This window comes from Lissotriton helveticus, chromosome 8, assembly GCF_964261635.1.
Source record: "Lissotriton helveticus chromosome 8, aLisHel1.1, whole genome shotgun sequence".
Lineage (NCBI taxonomy): Eukaryota > Metazoa > Chordata > Amphibia > Caudata > Salamandridae > Lissotriton > Lissotriton helveticus.
Window position 1 is genome coordinate 161,289,864 of NC_136069.1, and position 24,508 is coordinate 161,314,371.

Sequence of the window (24,508 nt, forward strand, 5' to 3'; positions counted from 1 at the left end):
AAAGGTTTAATGTTCACCTTCAGTTTCTGCTGGTTGAATTTAGGTGATAACTGATAGTAATGTGTGAAAACTTTCCCCAGACAGTGGTAACGTGTACAAAGGACTAAACAGTGAAGTAATATACCACAAAATGTGCCAAACTATGCCATATAATTAGCCCTTTCTAGCACATCATTTAGTCAATCTTCCTGCATATTTCTTTTCTCCTCTGCAGCATAATTCCAGTGGCCTTTATCTTACCCCACACAAAGTGAAGGGTTATTTCTTTCCTATCCTGTGACATCTATGTTGAGGGTTTTCTATGCGTATTATCATTTCAACACCTCACTCGCTAAAATATGAATCTGGGAGAAGTTTCACAGCATATTAGGCAACTACCACCACATTCCCTCGACAGCTGCCACAATATCTACTTTGTAATAAATGCTCAAAACAAAGAACCTGTGTAAAAATGTCTTTTCACCAACAAACTTTATATCCCATTACTCATTAAGCCACTGCCACAGCTGACACCCCCCTAATATCCACCCACCTCCTGATACCTCACCTACACCTAATTTAGGGGCATATTATCAAGAACGGGCGTTACATTATCGCCGCTTTTATCACCAGGAAACTGCAGATAAAGCGCGATAATGTGCTTGATAATATGCTCTATGAATTCCAATCGAAGCCCATGTTAGATGTGAAGACATCTAACATGGGCTTCGATTGGAATTCATAGAGCATATTATCAAGCACATTATCGCCGCTTTATCGGCAGTTTCCTGCCGATAAAAGCGGCGATAATGTAACACCCTTTCTTGATAATATGCCCCTTAGTACCTAGCCACTACCACAGCTGACAACCTCCCTCATACCCACTCACCTCCTTATACATGCCCCCACCTCCCCAAGCCCGACCTCACACAGTTTAACACGGACTGCTAACAGAAACACACATACAACACCTCACCAACTACCTTGTGCTTATTATGGAGCTCACGGGCACGCACACCTACCAAGCCATGTCTTTCCCAGACCGGAATCAAGCATCCAAGGACCGGTTTCTGGCTATCAGCCTTCATTGGACTGTTCCCATGAGGCACAGGGTCAGAGCTTATTTGCATATAGCCAGTGTCTAACCCAGGGTGGTGTGGAGTGCAAAAAAACGATGGATTTAGGCCCAGATCCTTGTACTGGGGTGAATGTATGACATTGTTCTACATTCTGTCCATCAACTGTGTTTTTTGCAATTTTCACCCCGAGTGTGCTGGGGATGCTCAGACGTGAGTCCCAGGCTCTCCACACCACTGGAGTCAAGCTATCCAGGCTGATGAAGGCTGTTAGCCAGAAACCGGTCCTTGGATGCTTGATTCCGGTCTGGGAAAGACATGGCTTGGTAGTTCGGACTGGACTGTTCCCATGAGGCACAGGGTCAGAGCTGATTTGCATATAGCCAGTGTCTAACCCAGGGTGGTGTGGAGTGCAAAAAAACGATGGATTTAGGCCCAGATCCTTGTACTGGGGTGAATGTATGACATTGTTCTACATTCTGTCCATCAACTGTGTTTTTTGCAATTTTAGCCCCGAGTGTGCTGGGGATGCTCAGACGTGAGTCCCAGGCTCTCCACACCACTGGAGTCAAGCTATCCAGGCTGATGAAGGCTGTTAGCCAGAAACCGGTCCTTGGATGCTTGATTCCGGTCTGGGAAAGACATGGCTTGATAGTTCGGACTGGACTGTTCCCATGAGGCACAGGGTCAGAGCTGATTTGCATATAGCCAGTGTCTAACCCAGGGTGGTGTGGAGTGCAAAAAAACGATGGATTTAGGCCCAGATCCTTGTACTGGGGTGAATGTATGACATTGTTCTACATTCTGTCCATCAACTGTGTTTTTTGCAATTGACAATACGATGGCAGGTGCAAAGCGCTTTAAATTCCACCCTACTTCTCACCGGAAGCCAGTGCAGGGCTTGGAGCGCGGCTTTAGACGCTGATCTTCTGGGCAGTCTAAGAACCAGGCGGGCTGCGGCATTTTGCACCTCTACGCTAACATACGTCATTCCATCACACCGAACCCTCAACCCAACACAACTGAAGCTACCCACAAACCCCCAGTAACCACCAAACACCCCTTAACCACTATAAAATATCCCCCTTTGGTTAACACCATCTCGCCCCTCACTTACATCCACGCCTCCGCAACCCGGCCAAACACCGTCACCCATACTAACCACCCCCCTCACGCTAGTCCACCACCCTTACTTCAGCTGTTAGACCAAACTACGACACCCCACTTAGTGGACATAGAGAACACGTGGCCCTCCATCATCACCTTGGCCCCTAGCTTACTTCCTAAACCCACATCCCAGCCTTCCACTCCCACAGCCCACTCGCCGTCATCCACATCTTTTCCCACACCCTCATCCCAGCCATCCTCCCCCACAGCCCATCTATTACACACACTCACACCTGCAGCACCCCTACCTTCCCCCCACACATTGGTCCCAAACCACATTCCAGGCCAGCTCCCAGCGCCTACATCCTCACCCATAACACAGACCCATTCCCCTTCGTTAGGCACCCCACAGCCCACCCAACACACACACTCCCACCCGCAGCACCACTCCCATCCACACTCACACATACAAACAACCGTACACCAGACCAGATATCGACGCATGCGTCCATAGCCACACCCATAACACAACTACATACCACACTCCGGCATGCACAAAAATCCAGACTAGATGAGACCATCATCTCTTTGAATCAAATCAAAGAAGAACTCTAAGCACTCAATGATCGTTTTGCGAGACAACCATGGGGAACTAGAGCAATAAGAATCCCAAAACTAACTGGCCCAGGAACAATAATAATAATAATAATAATATCCACATTTGTAAAGCGCACAATCACCCGTTAGGGTCTCTAGGCGCTGGGGGCCGTCGGGAAGATTAAGCAAGCTATTGCCCAGAGTCACATGGTGCTGGGCTAATCTGCCGCCGGTGCCGGGGATCGAACCGTGATCCCCAGATTCCGGAGTCAGTCGCTCTGGCCGCGGCGCCACACCTCTTCCACACCAACCCACAACTAACACAACTCTCCATTGTCCCACCTGGTCCTCAGTCCCCTCCTACAATAACTCATCCAGACCAATTAGAAGCACCAATCCGCTTTCAGGGAGTGATTTACTCTCCCTGTTGAGCACTTTTGAACCCACCCACATGAAGACACCCACACCTGCATCATCGTTGATTCCTACTATTCCCCCCAATCGACCATTAAACCTAACTCTAGCGGCGTCACGAACAGCAACCTTAGAAGAATCCCGATCACTCAGGAACCCTCCTCAACCATCAGCACGCCCAAACTCAAATGTATTCTCCTAAACTGCAGATCTGCGGTTAGACATGCAGCGGACATAGCTGATCTCATCCTCACACATGAACCAGACCTGATAATGCTAACTGAAACCTGGCTAAAGGAATCCTCCGCACCAATAATTGACATTCTAGTACAACCCAATTACAACATCATCGGGGGGAGGTATCGCCTGCATTCATTGTAACAATATCTCAATAAACAGAGCCATTTCCCCATCATTCCAGTCCTGCGAATACTTGTGCCTTGACGTCACTAGCAAGGGCAATCCTGTCTGCTCTCTGCACATCATCTATCACCCACCAGGCGAGAACCCCACCTTCACTGAGCACCTCATGGACATGGTATCCTCAAACACTGGGCAACAAAATACCCAAATATTCTTCGGAGACTTCAATCTCCATTGGGATGATCTAAATGATACAATGGTGAACAGTCTCAAGAATTTCCTAGATGACCTAGACCTAACGCAATTCTGCAACATCCCAACACACGACAAAGGTTCGATCCTGAACTTAATAATCTCTAAAACAGACTCCATTCAGCTAGAATCGATCCAACCTTGCGACTGGTCAGACCATCAAATCATCAACTTCTCCATTAATGAAGCAGTGAAACTGATATCAGCTCAATCCACAAGACCAAAGGTGTGGAAAAGAGACCTGAAAAAACTCAACCCCAACACCTTGCCTCCCTCATGTCACAACTTACTGTTGCCCCCCGCTGGATCTGCCAAAGTACATGATCTCACCAACCACTACCTCTCGACGATGACATCAATGATAATCGAGGTAGCACCTATGCAACTAAAAAGAGTCTCTACGAAAGATTCTAAATCTTGGTACAACGGTATTCTCAACGAGGACAGGCGTTCACTCAGAACTTCAGAACGTGCCTGGAGGTCGATACCATCCGCCAACCACCTAAGATTCTCAGAACAAAGAGAAACGCATATTACCGAAAGATCAAGCGCACCAAAGCCGACTTTTTCAGCCTTCAACTTGACCAGGCAAGAAATCGTCCCAAAAAACTCTTTGAACTGATCAAAACCCAATCCAAGGAGGCACCTCATCGTCCACGAGGTATAGAATGCGCGCAGCCAAATTGTGAAGAATTCTCCACCTTCTTCACCGTGAAGACTGATACCATATACGCGAGACCGAATGCACAAACCCCTGCGACGCCCCGAACAGCGTCATGCCAAAGCCCATCAAAGTCCAACCCAAAAAATAATGCAGACAGGTCATCATTTTCCTCCTACTCTGAAGATGCCATAGGCAATATACTCAGTGCATTGAACCCTGTTAACCACTTCGCTGACCCACTTCCGGCAAACACAGTCAAAGACCTTACTCCACTGCTGCTACCGCTTTGGTCCAAGATCATTAACAGTTCACTTCAACAGGGGTGCATCCCAGATACCCTCAAAGTGGGCCAGGTTTCACCCATTCTAAAGAAACCCACGGCAGACCCCGCAGACCTAAACAACTACCGCCCCATCTCCAATATCCCTACCTTAGCCAAGTTGCTGGAAAAATGTGTGCATCTACAGCTGACAAAGCATATTGATCACTTTAACCTTCTCAACAAACACCAATCAGGTTTCCGGACAGGCCAAAGCACGGAATCAGCCATGACACACATTATTGACGATGCGCTGCAAATAATTGATCAAAACAGATCCTGTTTACTCATCCTACTTGACCTCTCCTCGGCCTTCGATACGGTCAAGCATGAGAACCTGCTAGACCTCCTGAAACACAGAATTGGCATATCTGGGACAGTGCTTAACTGGTTCACTTCATTTCTCCAAAATCGGACACAACAATTCAAAGTCAATAACACTCTGTCAAAGCCCGTCCCAGTATCTTTGGGAGTCCCGCAAGGATCCGCACTATCCCCAACATTGTTTAATCTCTTCTTGAAACCTCTCACCGAAATTCTACAAACCTCTACTGTGCAATGTCACATGTATGCAGACGATACACAACTATACCTCAAGATCCACACCCTAGAGGATATCAAACGACTTTATACAGCGCTTAGGAATACCCAAACCTGGCTGGCAGAAAATCATCTCAAATTGAATGCCCTAAAGACTGAATTCTTACTAATAGCTCCTCCGGCCCAAATCCCCAAAATGCAAGATTGGATCAAACATATTACGGCATTCAACGTTCAACCCACCATCGTAGACTCAGCTAAGTCATTAGGAATAACCTTAGACAGTAACCTCAACATGCAAAAACATATCAGCAGTGTCACAAAGGGAGCAAACTTCCAGATAAACACACTGAGGAAACTGAAACCCTTCCTACCACACAATGATTTCAAGCAAGCAGTACAGGCTCTGGTTATTCCTAGAGTGGAATACGGATGTGTCGCTCTCTGTGGCCCCCAAAGCATCAACTGCACCACTAAGGGCGTCGATCAACGCCGCAGCAAGACTCATAACTGGGTCTAAACGCAGCTCCCACATCTCCCAGGACCTACAATCCCGGAACTGGCCACCCCTGGATGCTAGAATTCAACTGAAAATCAAGTGCATGACGCACAGACCCAAGCATCACAAGACACCAAACTACCTGCAACAGAAATTGACGATCTCGGGTGGATCCAGATCCTCAAGAAATGCAGAAAGATTACTACTGAAACCACAAAAATTCCGTAAGAAAAAAACCTTCAACAGATGCTTAACTGGGAAGGCGCCCAGAATATGGAATGCCTTACCCCCAGAAACCAGACTTAACCCGTCCACTACCTCTTTTAAAAAGGAAGTAAAATCCATCCTCATGGCCAAAACCACATGAATATGGTTGTTTGAATCCCTGTGACGAGATGCAGGCACGCCCTCAACCACAAGACATTTGGATGTTACATCTTACTATGCCGCTTACAATATGTTTTGTACATATGTGTGGATATGTTATATTTCATGTATAAGTAACTTTTAATGGTTGTATAGCGCTCTGATATCCGTCAGGATCTTGTTCGCGCTCTATAAAACTTTCAAAATAAATAATAAATAAATCTAGCTTGACATGCTCACCTGCTTGTGCAACACATAGAGATCACAGTACTTTGCTGTGTTGACATAATATAAAATTGTGAATGTATATTTTCTCTATGTTTCTAATATTGCAAATGCACCTAGGATAGAGTCAAAATGCGTTTGTTCGATTTTTTGTTGCTTAACTAGCACAAATAGCTTAAATAGTTTGTTCTATTTCTTTAAAACAAATTAGGCATTGATTAGGACGTCTTTTTTATTTAAACACCCAGCTACAACTGTAAAATGAATTATAAGTATGACACTTGTATAGCTATGTTTTTCACACACATTTCCTTCACTTTAGTCCCAGTAACAAAGGGCCTGATTTGGAGTTTGACGGATGTGTGCTCCGTCACAAACGTTGGTAAGCATACCATCCACCTCTTACAAGTACTCTAGGTAAGTATACCATTGATCTCTTAGAAGTACTCTAGGTTGGTATGCCATCTATCTCATACAAGTACACTAGGTAGGTATACCAACCGTCTCTTACATGTACTCTAGTAAGTATGCCATCCGCCTCTTACAAGTACTCTAGGTAGGTATGACATCCATCTCTTACAAATACTCTAGGTAAGTATGTGATTCATCTCTTACAAGTACTCTTGGTAAGTATGCCATCCGCCTCTTACAAGTACTCTAGGTAGGTATGCCATCCAGCTCCTTCAAGTACTCTAGGTAGGTATGCCATCCATCTCTTACAAGTACTCTTGGTAAGTATGCCATCCATCTCTTACAAGTACTCCAGGTAAGTATGCCATCCGCCTCTTACAAGTAAATTAGGTAGGTATACCACCTGCCTCTTACAAGTACTCTAGGTAGGTATGCCGTCCATCTCTTAAAAGTACTTTAGGTAGGTATACCATCTGCCTATTACAAGTTTTCTAGGTAGGTATACCACCTGCCTCTTACAAGAAATCTAGGTAAGTATGCTATCCGACTCTTACAAGTACTCTAGGTAAGTATGCCATCCGCCTCCTACAAGTACTCTAGGTAGGTACACCATCTGCCTCTTACAAGTACTCTAGGTAGGTATACCATCCGTCTCTTACTAGTACTCTAGGTAGGTATACCATCCGCCTCTTACAAGTACTATAGGTAGGTATGCCATGCGCCTCTTACAAGTACTCTAGGTAGGTATGCCATCCGCCTCTTACAAGTACTCTAGGTAGGTAGACCATCCGCCTCTTAAAAGTACTCAAGGTAGGTATACCGTGCACGTTTTAGATGAAAAATAGTCCCTCTCCAGGTCGGATTCAAAGCGCATAATATGTATATTAAATTGCTATTAGCATTACTAATGTTAAAGAAAATAAACACAACTTGTTTTGCTTGTGACTTCCTTTTGCTCATATTAATAACTGTCTTGGAGTTTTAGCGAGGTCCCAAAGATACGATGTTTCCATTGACGGCTTCATTTTCAAGGTAAATGACCCAAGATTACAATTTACAGACTAGACTACTTTGTCACAAGGAGCCTGGACTGCAAACATGACGTCCTGCCGCCATCTTGTGATCTGGCAACAGGTTCAAGGTCGCATTGAACAGTCATCGCAGACGTCTGAATATGGGTCCAAAGGTGTGACAATAGAGATACTGGCTGCTTCAGTTTACAGGTGCAGCCTTGGCAAACAAGGCCTTCCAGTTCACAGGTGTCTTAACAAACCGTTCACTTCTCTCTCTCTTGCATGTGTGAAGAGCCGGAACTAACATCTTGCAATGCAATCAAGGCCACACCTAGGACCTGTGAATGTGTATTCAGTGAGCCCCGTAGGCTCATTCGACCTCCTTGACGCATACATACTTTAAATGAACAAATAACTTCAGGGGATAGGGTGGTGCAGCAGATGTAAGAGCCCGAAGGAGACAAATCTAATCTGGTAACCACGCTAGTGTTTTCGAAGTAGTGAGTGAGCGCAAGGTTTAGCGTGCGACTAGCTATGTGTGATGGACAAGGCTGTGTCTGATTCAGGCCCAGGACACTTTCAAAGAAGTGTCTGGATTGCTTTGGTTTTGGTGTAGTGGGCCACAGTCCCAAATTGCACAAACAATGCTATGACGGTATTTCCGGCGCTCAGTGACTCCAACACCGTTTTGTTTATTGCGCTACAAGAGAGCAACTGAGGGAGTTTGACTGTGCATTCCCATTGGAGCAGTTGTCGCTGGCCAGCAGTGCTTCATGCACTTCCCCAATGTTCTACTTGGTTGAGGAGCCAAATCCAACATGGCTGCTCGGATCTTTTGCTCCGTAGAAGCTTAAACTCCACCAAACAAGCTGATGGAGACACCCCCAGTCATCGGAAGTTGGGGAGCGTCTATTGAGGTGGCCGCCGTCCCATCTAGACCCTGCATCGCCGGGTTTTTTGCCTAAAGTCCTGCCGTACGATATCACCTCAAGATTGCGCCTGCGATGTTTTTCGAGCTGGGGCTGAGACATCGGGAGCTGAATCCTGGGAGACTGCCTTCCCACTTCTCTGATGGGCGCCCGCAATGGAATTTATTCTATTGCACCGTAGGCGCAGTTCTGTACATCAGACCTGCACCCAGTTCGAGCCTGGCATGTTGTGAGCCTCCCTCCGCTTGTGTGGTCCGACAGCTGCGTGCGGAAGGCACCCGGCGTCGGCAGCGGACATGCTGGAGAGTTTCCCTGGACCTTTGAGACAATTGTTGCCCAGGATTGAGGTGAGCGGTCCCCCCCGCCCACTTCCCCAGCGCTAAGCCAGATGGCGGCTCCTCCCACACTGCCTACCGTCTTGGAGATGCGTCCCAATGCACTTACAGAGATGGCTCTACTCCTGAGCGCCTGGGAATGTCTTGTTTCTTTTTTTTAAGAACTAATGAGAGACTGGCACTTCCCCCCCTGTAAAGTTCTGCCGCACGCTCATGGTTTGAAAAGGGTCCCAGGATGCCTGACCCTAACATGGCCGCCAGTGTTCGGGTCAGGCATCCTGGGACCCTTTTCAAACCATGTTTTCCCCCTCCAGATCTTCTTCCTGACATAACCCCTACCAGGACTACGCCTGACCTCAAGACGACGCCCGTAATTTACTGGGAGCATGGCTCTCCCCCTCCCCCCACACACTAAGCGGACTACCCCTGAGTCCCTTAGTGCACTTTAGCTCTATCTCGATTGCGGAGTCAGAGCACCATGCCCGACGCCAGGTGGGGCTACTCTGTTCAGCTAAAGAGGAGATTGTCCTTGGTTCATCCCCTGACTGTCACCTACCCAGCCGGACCTTGGGCACAGTTTCTCTCCGTTTCCCTGTCTCACACACCCACCTTCCTCGTTGTTTTTCTGCAATTTTCCTTATATCCTCTCTGTCTATTCCTCTGCCTGATGACCGTTGGAGCTACTTGGGGCGCTTTAGGGGAGACTGGCAGTCGATTACCTCCTCGTGCCGTCGCCTACCCACTCGGTTTCTGTCTTTCCCCCCGTCTCTCATTCTTTCTTCCCCGGTCTTGTCCCCTTTCACTTCCCCTCACCTCCTTTCCCCCCCTCTTGTCTCACCTTCTCTCCCTTTAAGGTTTCACATATATTTGATGTATCATGCAATTGTTTTCTGTGCTGTAACACTGTGGACCTTCTGTAAAGCGCTCTGATACCTTCGGGTCTAGCCAGGGCTATATAAAACTGTTTGAATAAATAAATAAATAAATAAATCTTTAAATAAATAGGCTGCATACTGTGTAAGAGGTGGGGGATTGGGCAGGGGCGAGGAACTAGTGTGCAGCCCTCAAGGGTGGGAGAATGTGAAATATTTGTGTTTGTGTGAGACATTCTATTATATTGCTTCTCTATACAGGGGTCACCTGGTCCTTTTAAGCATTTAAGTGGAGGTCAAAACTCCCAATCAGCCCTCCTTTCTGAAGTAGGTGACACAACATGTTGGGAGCCATATAGGCTTTGGTTCATACTACAGATGGAAGAGCACAGCTGTAGCCATCAGGCTGCTACATCTGAGCTCAGACCTTTTGTTAGTGCACCTAGCTCGCGATGAGACCCAACCCGGAGGAAGTACCAGGTACAGGAACACGTACTCTAAAAACACTAGAGTTACGGGCCCTTAGCATCTTCTTGCTTTCAGCATGAGGCAGAAGACGCAAGGAGATCATTTGAAAAAGGAAGGAAGCAGATCAGTAATGCAACTGTCTACACGGCCCCAGAGCATGGGGAGAGATTTACTGTCTGGTATTAAGAGATCCCTTAGACATGCTTTCTGAAAAATTGGCATGCACTATCTTCTACACCCACATGCGATGGCATGCATATACATAGGTTCTGTGCCATAACCAAGGATGTGTCAAACAATTAGATGATGACACTGCAGTTCAAGTGGCCCAGATGCAGATTATGTGCATGCCTCTTTTTCAGACTCTTGTTTTAGATGCCAGTTCATATGCAGGAAGTAAAAGTCAATCTCTTCAATCACAGGATGCTCTCCTGAAATATAGGGAGCTGGATGACACAATGTTCCATCTCCTCCATTATTCACAAAGCGGTTGAAGAAGTCTGTGCATAAAGAGGTCTCTACATAAAGAGGTCAGAAGTCACCTGAGGATGTAATGTCACTATATGGACACTGAGAGCATGATCATAGTGATTTCTGAAATTGACCCCCTGATTGTGATCTTCCAGTCCAAACACACAATGGACCACAGGCAGGGGAATGACAGAGTCTGCACCACATGGAAGGATACCGTGTGTGTTTTATGTGGCTGGGAACCTTGACTGATTTTGAAATTGGGTAAAGGGGCTTAGGTGTCAGTGGCACCGATGACTCTGTTGGGTCTTGCTTGATGGACACACAGATCAATGCACCTCTTGCACAATGTAAACTTTGGCATTTCCAAAGAGAGACGTGATGGAGTCCTCCTTTAAATTGTCCCTCAATAGGGAGAGTTGTTTTCTTCCAAAACCTCGTGGATATAATTAAACTGCAGCTACAGCACCTTTACCTGTAAATAGAGGTGGGCGAGCCAACAGATTCACAGGGCGAGCCTAGCCAGAGGTGAGTCAAAGGTCTGGCTAGGGTCTTAGAGCTCATGCACGAACGGAGCCCAGACAATGTTTGCTATGTAAATCACACAACAAACATCACATAAAATATGATAAAGCCTCTTCAAAATTCAAGCAGGTGTATTTTCTTAACCCCTTCGGTGCTCATGACGGAACGGTTCCGTCATGAGCGTCGGTTGGCCTGTGCTCATGACGGAACCGTTCCGTCATGAGTCCATAGGTTCTTCAGAACCTTCAGCACCGCAGCGGAATTCGCGCAGCACTGATGGGGTTAAGATGTGAAGCTTTGAAATCACATTGTAGCACTGAACCAAGAAATGCATAATAGGGTTTTGTACAACCAATTTTCTGAACTCACATATTTGAAAGTTCTTTCATAAGTGATAATAAAGAAAAAAGAGTTTTGCCGAAACAAAATAATTGCCTACGGTCACTGTTAGATCTGGGGGTCTCTAGTTTGCAATGGTATTCACCTTTGTTCAAATAGGGACCCTTACTTCTAAGTCAGGATAAGGGGATTACACTCCTTAATAACCATTTCTCACCCCCTTGGTAGCTTGGCACGAGCAGATAGGCTTATCTCAGAGGCAGTGTGTTAAGCATGTGTGAATATACACAGTAATACAGTGAAAACACTACAGATGGACACAACACAGGTTTTATAAAAATAAGTATTCTTTATATAGACTTAAACACAAGGCCACAAACGACAAAAATCCACAATACTACACTTAAGATTACTCAAAAGATGATTCAAGTCTCTTAGTTCAAGTTGTTGGTAAATGTGACAAATTTCTCAACAAAGTATCTGGATGCATAACGCAAAGTGAACAAAAGGCTTGCAAAAGGTGAGATGCGTCGGTTCCGTGACCCGGGGGAATGGTTGCGTCCTTCCTCAATGCTTGCGCAGAGTAGGGGACTCGTCGTGAGCCTTACCGGTGCGGAGGTGATGCGTAGATTCTCGGCCTGCGGGCCCGTTGCGGTGTGCAAGATGGCGCCTTGATACGATGCGACGATCCGGTTGCGATGCGAGAAAATGGCGCCCTTGATGTGGCGATGCAAGACGATGCGATGACGCCCTGGCAGCCTTGCGACGACTCTGTACTTTGGAGCCGCGACAGGCCCTGCGACACGCTTCTCCGGTGATGCGATGGCGACTCTCACGATGGCGTCACACTTCTCCAGTGATGCGACAGCAGGCAGCTTCGATGAACACACGATTCCAGGGAGATGCGGCGAAGGCTCGCTTCTCCGGCGTTGCGATGAGTTCAGCTGCGGCGGCGACACGCTTCTTCTCGATGTGTCAAGCTTTCAGCTCCCAGCGGCACGCAAGTGACTGCAGCCAGAATTCCCAGCAAGGAAATTCAGGAGGGAGCTGGAGGTGAAGTCTTTTGTCCCTGAGACTTCAGCAGGAGGCAAGCACAGTTCAAACCCTTGGAGAATATTCTGTAGATGAAAGTCCTTACAAAGTTCCTTCTCCTTTCCCTTGGCAATGAAGCACCCACTACAGGCCAACCCAGCAAACAACACATTGGCAGAGGGGCAGTCCAAACTCCTGCAGGCTCCTTGGTTCTTCTCCTTGGCAGAAAGGTTTCTTGTTCCTGAAGTGATCTAATTTCTTGGGGTCAGGGTCCCAATATTTATACCCCAAAATCCTTTGTTCTCTGAAGGCAGAGAGGCCTCTGCCTAGTCCAAACCAGTTCCTGAGCACTTTGTTTACATGACTCTCTTCTTCCTTTCACTGTGCAGGGCAAAGACATCAGACGCCCCACAGGGGGTGGAGCCAGCACAGGGGAGGGAAGATACAGCTCTGGAGCACTCTGTTGACATGATTCCTCCTCTCCTTTCACAGTGCAGGGCAGAGACATCAGACAAGCCACAGGAGGTGGAGCCAGCATTGTTGAGGGAAGGCCCAGCCCCTTTCAGGTCCCAGGTGCAACTCCTCCCTCCCATCTAGATGCAACTCCCTCTATTCACCACTGGGCTGCCCCAGCCTGTCTCCTGGAATCCCCAGCCCTGACACTCACAAACCCAGACAAGGAATACACAACCCAGCAGAGGCAGGCTCAAATGGTTAGGCAAGCAAATACCTACTTTCTAAAAATGGTATTTGCAAACACAGAATATTAAAATAAACTTTACTAAAAGATGTATTTTATTATTCTGAGTTCAGGCATACTAAATTCGAATTTCTACCATGTTCCCTGTGTCAGTTAGGATTATAAGCATGTAATAATCTAGCTGCTCATTCTGGCCTATAAGAACAGGTGGCCTTCAATAGTGAAAACGAAAATGGCTGTAATTAACTATTAGAACATGCTACACACATCAGAGCATGTCCTACCTTATACTTACAATGCACCCTGCCCTTGGGCCTACCATAGGGGTCTCTAATATGAAGCAAAGGGAAGGTTTAGGGACTGGCAGTGCTAGACTGCACACAGGCCTTGCAATGGCAGGCCTGAGACACACTTTACAAGCTGCTTCTGTGAGTGGCACAACCAGTGCGGCAAGCCCATCAGCAGCATTTGATTTACAAGCCATGGGCACAAATGGTGCACTGTACTAGGGGCTGACAGATGAATCAAATAACCCAATCATGGACTAACCAATTAGTACATTAACTTAAAATAGGGAGCACTTGCACTGTAGCACTGATTAGCAGTGGCACAGTGCCCAAAGCATAAAACCAGCGAAAACAGATCAACCCAAAGGAGGCAATCCGTCAAAATAGAAGGGAGACTCACGCCAATGATGCCAGGTCTAACAGTCACACAATGTAAGCGGGGAGCCGTGATTTATCCATCCAGGATTATGGTTTTACTTTGAACACATCAGTCAAAAAATGAATATTATTTATTTGAGCTTATTTTAAGGCTTTGTTTTTATATTTTTCGGCAGTTTTCCTATATGGTGCTCTTTACATGAGAATTAGCTACATTACACAAGGTCATCCGCACTGTTCCTAGGCAGGGAAATAGTTAGTCATCTGCCCAGAAAGGTGTGCACCCGTTACAACGCAACTTTTATAACGCATGCTTTTACAACGCAATTTTTACAACGCATGATCCATTACAACGAATACCGTTACAACGCATTTTTTTACAACGCATATACCTTTACAACGCATACCATTACAACGTAAGGATAGGTAAGTAGGGTTTTTGGGTAAAGGGGTATTTTTAGGGTTTAGGGCTAGGTTTGGGTTTTTGGGTAAAGGGGTATTTTTAGGGTTCAGGGCTAGGTTTAGGTTTTTGGGTAAAGGGGTATTTTTAGGGTTCAGGGCTAGGTTTGGGTTTTTTGGGTAAAGGGGTATTTTTAGGGTTCAGGGCTAGGTTTGGGTTTTTGGGTAAAGGGATATTTTTAGGGTTCAGGGCTAGGTTTGGGTTTTTGGGTAAAGGGGTATTTTTAGGGTTCAGGGCTAGGTATGGGTTTTTGGGTAAAGGGGTATTTTTAGGGTTCAGGGCTAGGTTTGGGTTTTTGGGTAAAGGGGTATTTTTAGGGTTCAGGGCTAGGTTTGGGTTTTTGGGTAAAGGGGTATTTTTAGGGTTCAGGGCTAGGTTTGGGTTTTTGGGTAAAGGGGTATTTTTAGGGTTCAGGGCTAGGTATGGGTTTTAGGGTAAAGGGGTATTTTTAGGGTTCAGGGCTAGGTATGGGGTTTAGGGTAAAGGGGTATTTTTAGGGTTCAGGGCTAGGTTTGGGTTTTTGGGTAAAGGGGTATTTTTAGGGTTCAGGGCTAGGTTTGGGTTTTTGGGTAAAGGGGTATTTTTAGGGTTCAGGGCTAGGCTTGGGTTTTTGGGTAAAGGGGTATTTTTAAAAATTAAATTAAATTTAAAAAATTAAACTAAATTAAAATTAAATTATATTAAATTTAATAACTTACATTTTTTTAAAACATTATATACTTACCTATACTTACGTTGTAATGGTATGCGTTGTAAAGGTATATGCGTTGTAAAAAAATGCGTTGTAATGGTATTCGTTGTAATGGATCCTGCGTTGTAAAAGTTGCGTTGTAAAAGCATGCGTTGTAATAGTATACGTTATAACGTCATACATCCGCCCAGAAACACAGGCTGTTGAGCCAACGCCGAGACTCGAACCTGGATGGCAGTTCTGGCAGTAACGCCACATCCTGGGTACAGGGAGGCCAGTAGACATAAGCCACATGAAAGCTAGGCTAGTTTTGGGCTCGGGGTTCCAACAAGACCTCGAGCTGGACCAGAGCCAGGTTTCAGGCTGGAGCCTTGCTCAAACTTTCAGTGGCTTGCCCATCTCCACCCGGAAGGCAATGAACTGGAATGCACTGAGAGGGAAGAAGCTACCACATCTGAGGGGAGACAGAACCACGTCCCACACGATTGAGACCTCCTTAGAGGACAGACTAGATTAGACAGCAGGTCCTGAATACAGATGCATCTGCAGCCCAGCTGTGCTGGGCTTAAAAGTGAATAACCAGAATCACAAGGGGGTTGAGTATGGACAAAATAAGTTAAAAGCTTGCACCCCATGGTGAGCTTGCAGTCTCCTTGACCAGCCTACTGCCAGGCAATATGTGCCTGGTGGTCGTTCGGTGTCATTTGCCATAACTTTAGTCTTGTGTCCCTGGCCCCTCCGAAGCATTGGGGTAAAAGCCCTACATCTCAAGCTTCCAGAGTTATCACACCTGCAAATATTTGTGTAATTCTAAGCCCATGCAGGATGCCCTGTCCATCCCCTGTGAATGCCGCCTTGTCCAGTGAGTTCTGGCAGCCCTACACAAATGAATATCATTGCCACATATGGCTCTTTTGGAGATACAAGCAACAAAGAGAGGTTTGTAAACATTTGTAAGTGGCAACTGTTGGTTCTATCTCCTTTCTCACCACTTCAAATGGACCGGTTAGAGGAGCCAGTATCTACCTTTATTGAGTCCTCAACCCATGGCACCAACACAAGAATCAAGACACCACAATACATCAAACATCACAACAAGACAGCAGTATGAGATGTTTGTCCAGCCCCATTTGCTAACAAACAGTCCTGTTTTCTGTGGCTTGGTGTTCTTGTTACATTTTTAGGTTTGGGTCAGATGTGGCTGTTCCAGTTCTGACCTATCTAACCAGTGTGCCTAGACCATAAACCAAACAGCAAATAGTGATTGCTAATCTGTCTTTCTCTGCCTGGAGCCCGACCCCACTGACTAGACTGTTTGTACCTAAATCAAGCGGTAAACCTTTCAGGACGTAAGGGGATCTGGAGATTGTCAAAGCCTGTGCAGTGCCTCCCCACAGGATGACATTGCCCACAGATAGTGCTGATATCACCTTGCTGCACTCACTATGAAATTGTTTGGTGGTGTATCTCATACTCACAATGGACAGGACCTTCTGGCTGTCTTTGTTCTTCATCATTTAACCAGCCCCACTATTTCGTATTGTGAATGAAGGAATATCCATTTTATGAAGTATAGGACTGACTAACCACTGCCCATTACTGTCCATAATCAAAGTACCATGCTGTATCTACATCTGCAAACCCACTTCCGCCTCCTGGGGTAATCATTGACGGTTTGGCGAAGGTAAAACTGGTGAGTCAAAAGGAGGACTTGATCAATCCAAATAGAGTAAACAACACTACCTACCATGGATACTGCCAACTAATCTGTAGCTACCCTGGAGCCAAGATAAAATGCTTTGCATTCATAGTGAAGTCATCCATCCAGAGGAGCGAGTAACAATACTCACATTTATAATGTAACAAACAGTATGTGTCTTTTAGAAGCCTTATTACCCATAGTGGATTTTGATAGTGATCCACCTTTGACTCATAGGCCAAAGCTGCTGCCGAACGTTTAGAAGGTTGGTAGCAATAGTTAGCATTTCTCGAAAGGCTGGAAGATAGGTAATGATATTAGCACACTTATTTGCCAACACTATCAGCACTCACTCTTTCTGGCCTCGTGTCAGAACTTCATTTGAGGGGTAGACTGCATTGTCAGAAAATGTACAGGTTTTAATTTGACCCCTTTTTTAGAAGTTCAAAATGGACTCAAGTAGTTTGCATAAACGCAATCACCTTATTTAGTGCATTCACTTATATCTGAAACCTAGTGTATGAACCAAAAAAACTATTTTTTTTTGCTTCACACTACTTAACAGCAGGCAGTGTCAGAAGACCACCAGATTGGCCTGCATTAAGCCCCAGTGTTTAGACAGTACCTACTCTGTTTGTGTCTGATGAAATGAATAACAACCACTTCAACAGGAGTAGACATTTGATCCCAACCATTTTACTTATGTTCTGCTATCATCTACTGGGATCTTTCAAAGTAAATTTCTTGATGGGAGAAGTGGCAGCTTATCTGTTGGACTTGGCCTTTTTGCAGGGTTATCCCCAAACGTTTTGCTTCTTCCTCCTATTTTATCCTGACCTGATGTTGTTGGTTTTCGGAATCTGGGTACTTTACCACTACTGATCAGTGCTAAAGTGCATATGCTCTCTGTGTAAATTGTTGTTATCATTGGTTCGCCCTGATTGGCATATTTAATTTACTGGCAAGTCCCTAGTAAAGTGCACTGAAGTGTGCCAGGGGCTGCAAATCAAATGCTACTAGTGGGCCTGCAGCACTGATTGTGCCACCCACATGAGTAGTCCCGAAAAGGTATCTCAGACCTGCCACTGCAGTGTCTGTGTGCAGTTGGTTAACTGCCATGTCAACTTGGCAAGTGCGCCCACTAGCCAGAGCCCAACCTTCCCTGACGGAAATGGTTTTGGTTGGGCAAAGAGCTGCTCTGCCACCAGAGAACCAAGGAATGTGTGCTATATATCCTGAACTTGAGACTAATTCAGGAATCAAGAGGAACCTTTGCCAAGAAGAAGATCTGGTGAAACTGGGGGAGGAGTACTGCCCCTTTGCTGTGTGCTGTATGGGGTTGGCCTGCAGTAGCTGTTTCTGCCAAGGAAAGGACAAGGACTTTGCTGTGTGCTGGGTCCCCCCTGCTTGAGGAAGATCTCCAAGGCCTTGAGTAGAATTTGCCTCCTGTTCTGAAGTCTCGGGAACACAAGTACTTCAACCCCAGCTCTCCTGAACTTCTTTGCTGGGATTTCTGACCTGCCCAGAGTTGCCTGTGACTGTGTTGGGCCTCTGGAGGTTGTTCCTGCTGTTGGAAGCTGGAAAAGCAACACAACTACAAGAAAATTGACACATATCTCTTTTCTTGCGACAGTTTTCCCCAATGCAGCACCGCGGATTCAGAAGAATTGCCATGTACCGCCGCTACCGCAACCGACGCAGCGCCTGCCACCGCTGCAAGAACCAATGCATCGAGGGATCGCGGCTGAAGAAACCGATGCAGCGCTGCTCACTGACGCCGCATCGATCATCACCCCATCCCGGATTTCCACGCATTGTACTTGAGTGGCCCAGAATGTCCTGGAGTCGAAGCATCTCTTCCCCTTACAGACCAGACACGACACAGCACTTCTCCAGGATGCAGCAGAATTGTTGCATCGCCTCCCCATGGCCTCAGGAACAGACGCTTCTCTGTGTGTTCTCTGCGCTTCCCATCCCTGTGGCTGTTTGGCTTTGTGAATTTTGTCGCAACTACAGGTACTTTGAGAGAAATCACGCATCCATAGTTTTCTATGGACCCAGTTGCTTAAAACCTTTTAAAGTCATATTCTTAATACTTGTATGTTGGGGTTTTGTCGTTTTGGTCTTGTCGAGATTAGGTAATGATACTTATTTTTCTAAACTTGTGTGGTGTCCATTTGTGATGTTATCACTGTATTACTGTGTGTTTTGAGTACAAATACTTTACACATTGCCTTTGGGATAGGCCTGACTGTTTGTGCCAAGCTAACCAGGGGTGAGCAGGGGCTATCCCTGGCTGGCTAGAAGCAAGGGTCCCTATTTGGACTACCTCTGCCAACTAGAGACCCCATTTCTAACATTATCCTAAGAGGTGATTCATTGTGGTTTTAACAGAAGCCTCACTGGGATCTTACCAGAGGTCCGAGGTCTCACTCTGAAGTAGAAGTGAAATGTATTGAGCGACCTCATGTACACTGTAGGTGGGCGCACTGCCTAGCTCAAGACCCTCCCACTGACTGGCAGCAGGAAAGGTACACAGCACAAGTGTAACGTGCCTGGTGGCCTATAACAGATGCACTCTCTAGGGTTGACGAGGAGGCTGAAGCACTTAGAGATCTGACAGAAACCCGAGGAAGGCTCCACAGCCATCAGCTCTGGTAACAAAGGGCTCTCTGCCAATGCTTCACATCCAATTATGTTGCGGTCTCAAGCCATGTGATCAAACATGCAGTGTGACTGACAGTCCAGGCCTGCAAATGATGGACCATAACCATGTGCTTAAAACATATTGCAGAACCACACTGTCACTCACACTTATCTGAATGAACCCAGAGCCTCAGTTCTTGGAGAATGGGATGCAGTATAATGGTCTTACCTGATTAAATGCATGCCATCGTTGGCTCAAGTGTACGGGGTGCGTTGTTGAGTAGCAGACGAGGTAGCAGCAGGGCCAGGCATAGGGCTTGCTAAATAACTATGCTGACAAAGGGGTTAGTGCTCCGAGTGTGTGCATATATGTTGTGTGTGTGCGGCATGCGTTTTTTGCCTGTGCATATGCAAGTCCACAAGAAATAGGGCAACCTTTACTGAGAGGGAATAAGAGATCAAATACCGCCCTGGTTTCCACACACGGAAGCTGAGCCGAGGGGATGAAATAAATCCGGGCAGCAGCCAGCCCCTATCGATAAAGAGTTGTGCTTATCTCGTTACTGAAACTTGTGGTTAATATAAACTTTTTTTTTCAATCTAGGAAAACAAACCTAAACAGAATGTGTGTTATCTGCATGAGTTCACTCTGAGTAAGAGTGTGAGTCTCTATTGTTGGATATTTTTTTGCATATGTGTTAAAAAGCCCTAATCATCACATGCTTAGGAAAGGAAAACCTTTGAAACTACAGAATTATAGTTGAAGTGTATACACACCTTGATATTCTCATCATTCGGGTAACCAGAGGTAACTCTACTAAAGTTGGGCAGTGGTGCACGTGAAGGGTTTTTTTATAGCCCAAGTTCCAGGACTAATCAACCTGCAAGTAGTGGCCAAGAAGGCACTTAGCTTTAACCTTATTATGACAAGTTCCTGGACATTTAGGTACTTAGACCTTTTTATGATGACAAAGCAATGTATGTTTTGTGTAAAAGCCAGTGCTTTGTGCCAGGGATCTTGAGCGATTTTTCACCTAGAGGGAGACAGATATTAAACAGTTGTTGGGACACCATGTCCTCAAGTGCTATAGAGGATACATTTATTTTAGAGAAAGAGCATACGCGTGGAGCTGCCTGTCCGCGTGTGGACAGGGCGGGAGGATGGGAGTTCCCCATGAGTGATCTATTCACAGTTAATGTCAATTTTGCTGAAGGCTTTTGATCCCGTGATAAGGAGTAAATATGCTGTGGAGTTGAAGGTGGTGCATGAAGGACGAGAGGTGTAAAATTATTGCAAGTTTTGGTAAAGTTGGTAAGATATCTCAGTTAACTAATGGGTTAATTGCGGGGATCAAACTATAAACAGAAAGTCACAAGTTCAAATCCCAGCATGTCTTCTTAGAATTTCATCCTCTCTTCTTAGAATTTCATTCTGTCTACTTAGAATTTCATTCTGTCTACTTAAAATGTCATTCCATTGAGGTTTATACAGTTGTTTTGGCTATTTGTAATACTGGTTACTACTGTGACTAACACATAGGTGGTCTTTAAGCGCCCATTTAGTGTCATAGTTATAAGAAATTCTTTCTGTGGAAGTGCCTGGAGATGATTATTGTTCTTAAATAAAGGTGTGTTATGTCAAGTCACAACTTTACAAAGCCCAAAAGTTTACTGTTTGCATTTCCTTACAATTGATTGATTCCGTTCATTTTGAGTGGCCCTAATAGTGCATCAATTATGTCTGTCCCATTTAAGCCTGCTGCTGCCTCTCTAGGTTCTATGCTTTTTTCTGTAAATCTGAGCATGCGGTGTTATTTCTGCAAAATCTAGTTATAGATGTGCTTATCAGTTCTTCCAATACTATTTCAATTTTTATACTTTGACTTTCTTTTTTGTTCTTAATTTTCCTTATCCAATCCTCTTTAGCAATTGTTTTTTCTTGTTGTGGACTGCTTACTGCTTGACTCGAACCATAACGCCCAGACAACTGAATACTGCCTTCCCCTTTGTCCCTATTATGCAATGACTAGTAACCATATACATGGAGCCCATCATGCTTCTCTGTCTAAGTATTCATTGCTGTAAGTTTAATTTAATTCCTTTCCAAATAGCGGAGGCTTTTAAACCACCCTACAAACTAATTCCTGGTTATGACTAGGAGCAATGTTTCCATCCTACCAGATATCACATTAGCCTCATCAGCAGCTCAACCTTCAGTCTCATAACTATAGGTACAAGGATATTACATTTTTGTATAACTAGGAGTTCAAACTTCGAAAAAAATTAAAAACAAAAGTGGATACTGTCACATTGAAAGATCCATACCAAAAGATCAAGAGGCCTCCAGATCATCCATTACTCCTAATAGGTGGTAGAGTCCTCTGGAGTTTGACAAAAGAGTCATCTTAACACTGTAGTACTTGTATATTTTGGCTATCCTTTAGTTTGTGTCATTCAGGATTGGTCTGTTTTCTTTTCCCCAGTGTCAATGCCAAAAGGAGCATTCTAGTAGGTCTTCTTTTTAGTTTCCAAGTTCTAGGGTCAATATGCTCTCTTCAGATGCCCAAGTAGATTGTTGTGCTGCTCAAGTCAAATTATGTCAGATACAATTAACCTAAAACATAATGGTCATTGCACATGGATGGAAGTTGAATATCCAAGCGATCAGAGACAAGACTTCTGGAATTACCTATTGGGAATACACACTTTGGGGATTTGTCATTATTAACATATTTCAATGATAAAAGAACAAAACAAAGAAATCCCTAGCATATGTAGATCGCCCTTCTGAGTAATATCAGACAGTTACTAACGTGTATGCCTTGTACTCACAACTCATCTTCAAAACAGATTTTCGGGTAGCTGTCCTTCCCGCCACCACTGAGCATCCGAAACGCATAGGTATTTTCTGGGCACCCTACCCAGTGGTCGCACTTCTGCCTCTTTGGTGGTGGAGCTAGGGTCAAGAAAAGGAAAGGACGGTTACCAAACTGTGCACTGTAAAAGATACAGAGAAACATTCCACATAAAAGCCAGTCATAAGTTATATTTTTGTTGCAATAATGCCTTATTGTTTTTATTTAGAAATCATGCTAGGGGAAAACAAAAACAACAATCGCAAACAGAAGGGCAGCAATTGAATAATTCATGGTTTAGTCGCTTGCACAACATTTTTACACTAGCCTCTGATATTAAACGACATGAACGTAACTGCCAAAATGTGCAACATTATAAAAAAGCCAGGAGCTGGAAATGCTAGCCCGATGACATGTATATTGTCAATTGATTAATGGAGAGGGATATATGCTTAGCGGAACCCTAACGTTAGGTGATAGGAGCCATGTGGTTAGCAGTTGTCATTTAGGGCTTCATCGTTGCAGGTAGTAGGTGGGGGTTATGATTAATCCTTATGGTGCTGAGAGGTTAGGTCCTTCTAGCCTTATATACTTACATTAGTATAGGAGATGGACAGTAGAATAAGAAAAGTCAACCTATATAAGCCTCCACATGTGAGAACAAATCAACCTAGGTTGGGGCAGTACATTATGTCTGCAGATGAGACCCTCTCAACTGTTTAAACTCTTTAGCCGGAAAAAATGGTCCATTATCAATTTAAAATCTGAAAGTTTATCTGCAGTCCTAAAAATGTTTTACTCATTATAAGCAATCCTGGCTAACTCTATAAGACATTCATTTTTGGTAGACACAGTTGTTTGTCGTCTATGGCAAAGGAAGTACAATTATGCTGCCACTAGGGATGCTGCCAACCATCTGCGGGTGTGCGAGTGGGCATTGAGATTTGTTATGCTGGTGGTATCGTGTATCAGTGCTAAGTATTGATGGGGTGAACAGAATGTTGAGCACCTGCAACATTTCCTGCCACATGGCCTGCCAGTACGGTTTTCTAATGGATATGCACAATACTGCACTGATCTAAATTACACCTCCAACAAAGGTCAAAACAACTTGTCATTTGTCTCCATCATGTCTGCCCACTCGGCCTCAGTATATTCTTTATGGAGCAGGACCTGCTATCTAACTGTGGTGTTAGAATGTAGAGAGCTGACAATCAAACCACAGAATCCTGGAACCTGTCCCCCCATGAGTCCAAATGTGGCTAAATACTGCACAATCGGGAAGCTTTGACGATCGAAAGGAGGAAATGGTAATTGGCTTCCAAGACAACTGGGCAATTGTCTATAGCACCAATGTCAGAGCTCCAACAGACCAAATTTACTCTATATTGCTTGATAACCTTTAAATTCGCCATTGTGATCAAAGCTTTCTGTTGCAATTGGGTTCCCTCCATTTAGTACGCCCAGACGTTTTGCTTTTAGATCACCCGGTGTTGGACTTTTTACTGTGGGTGAGTCTCACTACATGTGTCTCATCACGGTAATCGTATGGTAACTGGACTGCGCGTGTTTACCGCCAGTGCCCGCCTTTTCAGATAAGGCCGCAGCAACTCAGCAAAGGTAAGAGGCACTTGGCTGGTTATACGTGAACATGTGTACACATGACTGCGCATGACTGTCATGCACAGCCTGGTACCTGTACACAGGTAGCCTGGAGCAGTGTGGACTTTGCAGGATTAGATATTGACCTAGGGTCGTCCTTATAATGTTACTGTACACTCATAGACAAAGTCAGTGCGATTTACTGTTAGTCTGTAGTGATACTTCATTATACTCAGAGGGGGAAATCTGCCTTTGGAGTATGGTTTCACTTCTCCTTGTCTTACCAAGACCAGTGACTTCTCCAATTGGGATGTAACCTGTGCAAGAAAAACAATTCCGCAAGTTCCAAAAAGGTACTTGTACCATTTATGGGTCATCCAGAGTTGTTTATTTA

The 24,508-nt window shown here is 45.2% G+C and overlaps 1 protein-coding gene across 1 annotated transcript in view; it reads right to left on the minus strand.

Annotated features, from left to right (window-relative positions):
* Positions 1–24,508, minus strand: part of FAM3B (FAM3 metabolism regulating signaling molecule B) — a 269,994-nt gene that overhangs the window by 62,258 nt on the left and 183,228 nt on the right. Inside the window, exon 3 of the mRNA XM_078656815.1 lies at positions 22,490–22,613. Within this exon, the coding sequence (XP_078512941.1) occupies positions 22,490–22,613 (124 nt within the window). The remainder of the gene's footprint in view (positions 1–22,489; positions 22,614–24,508) is intronic.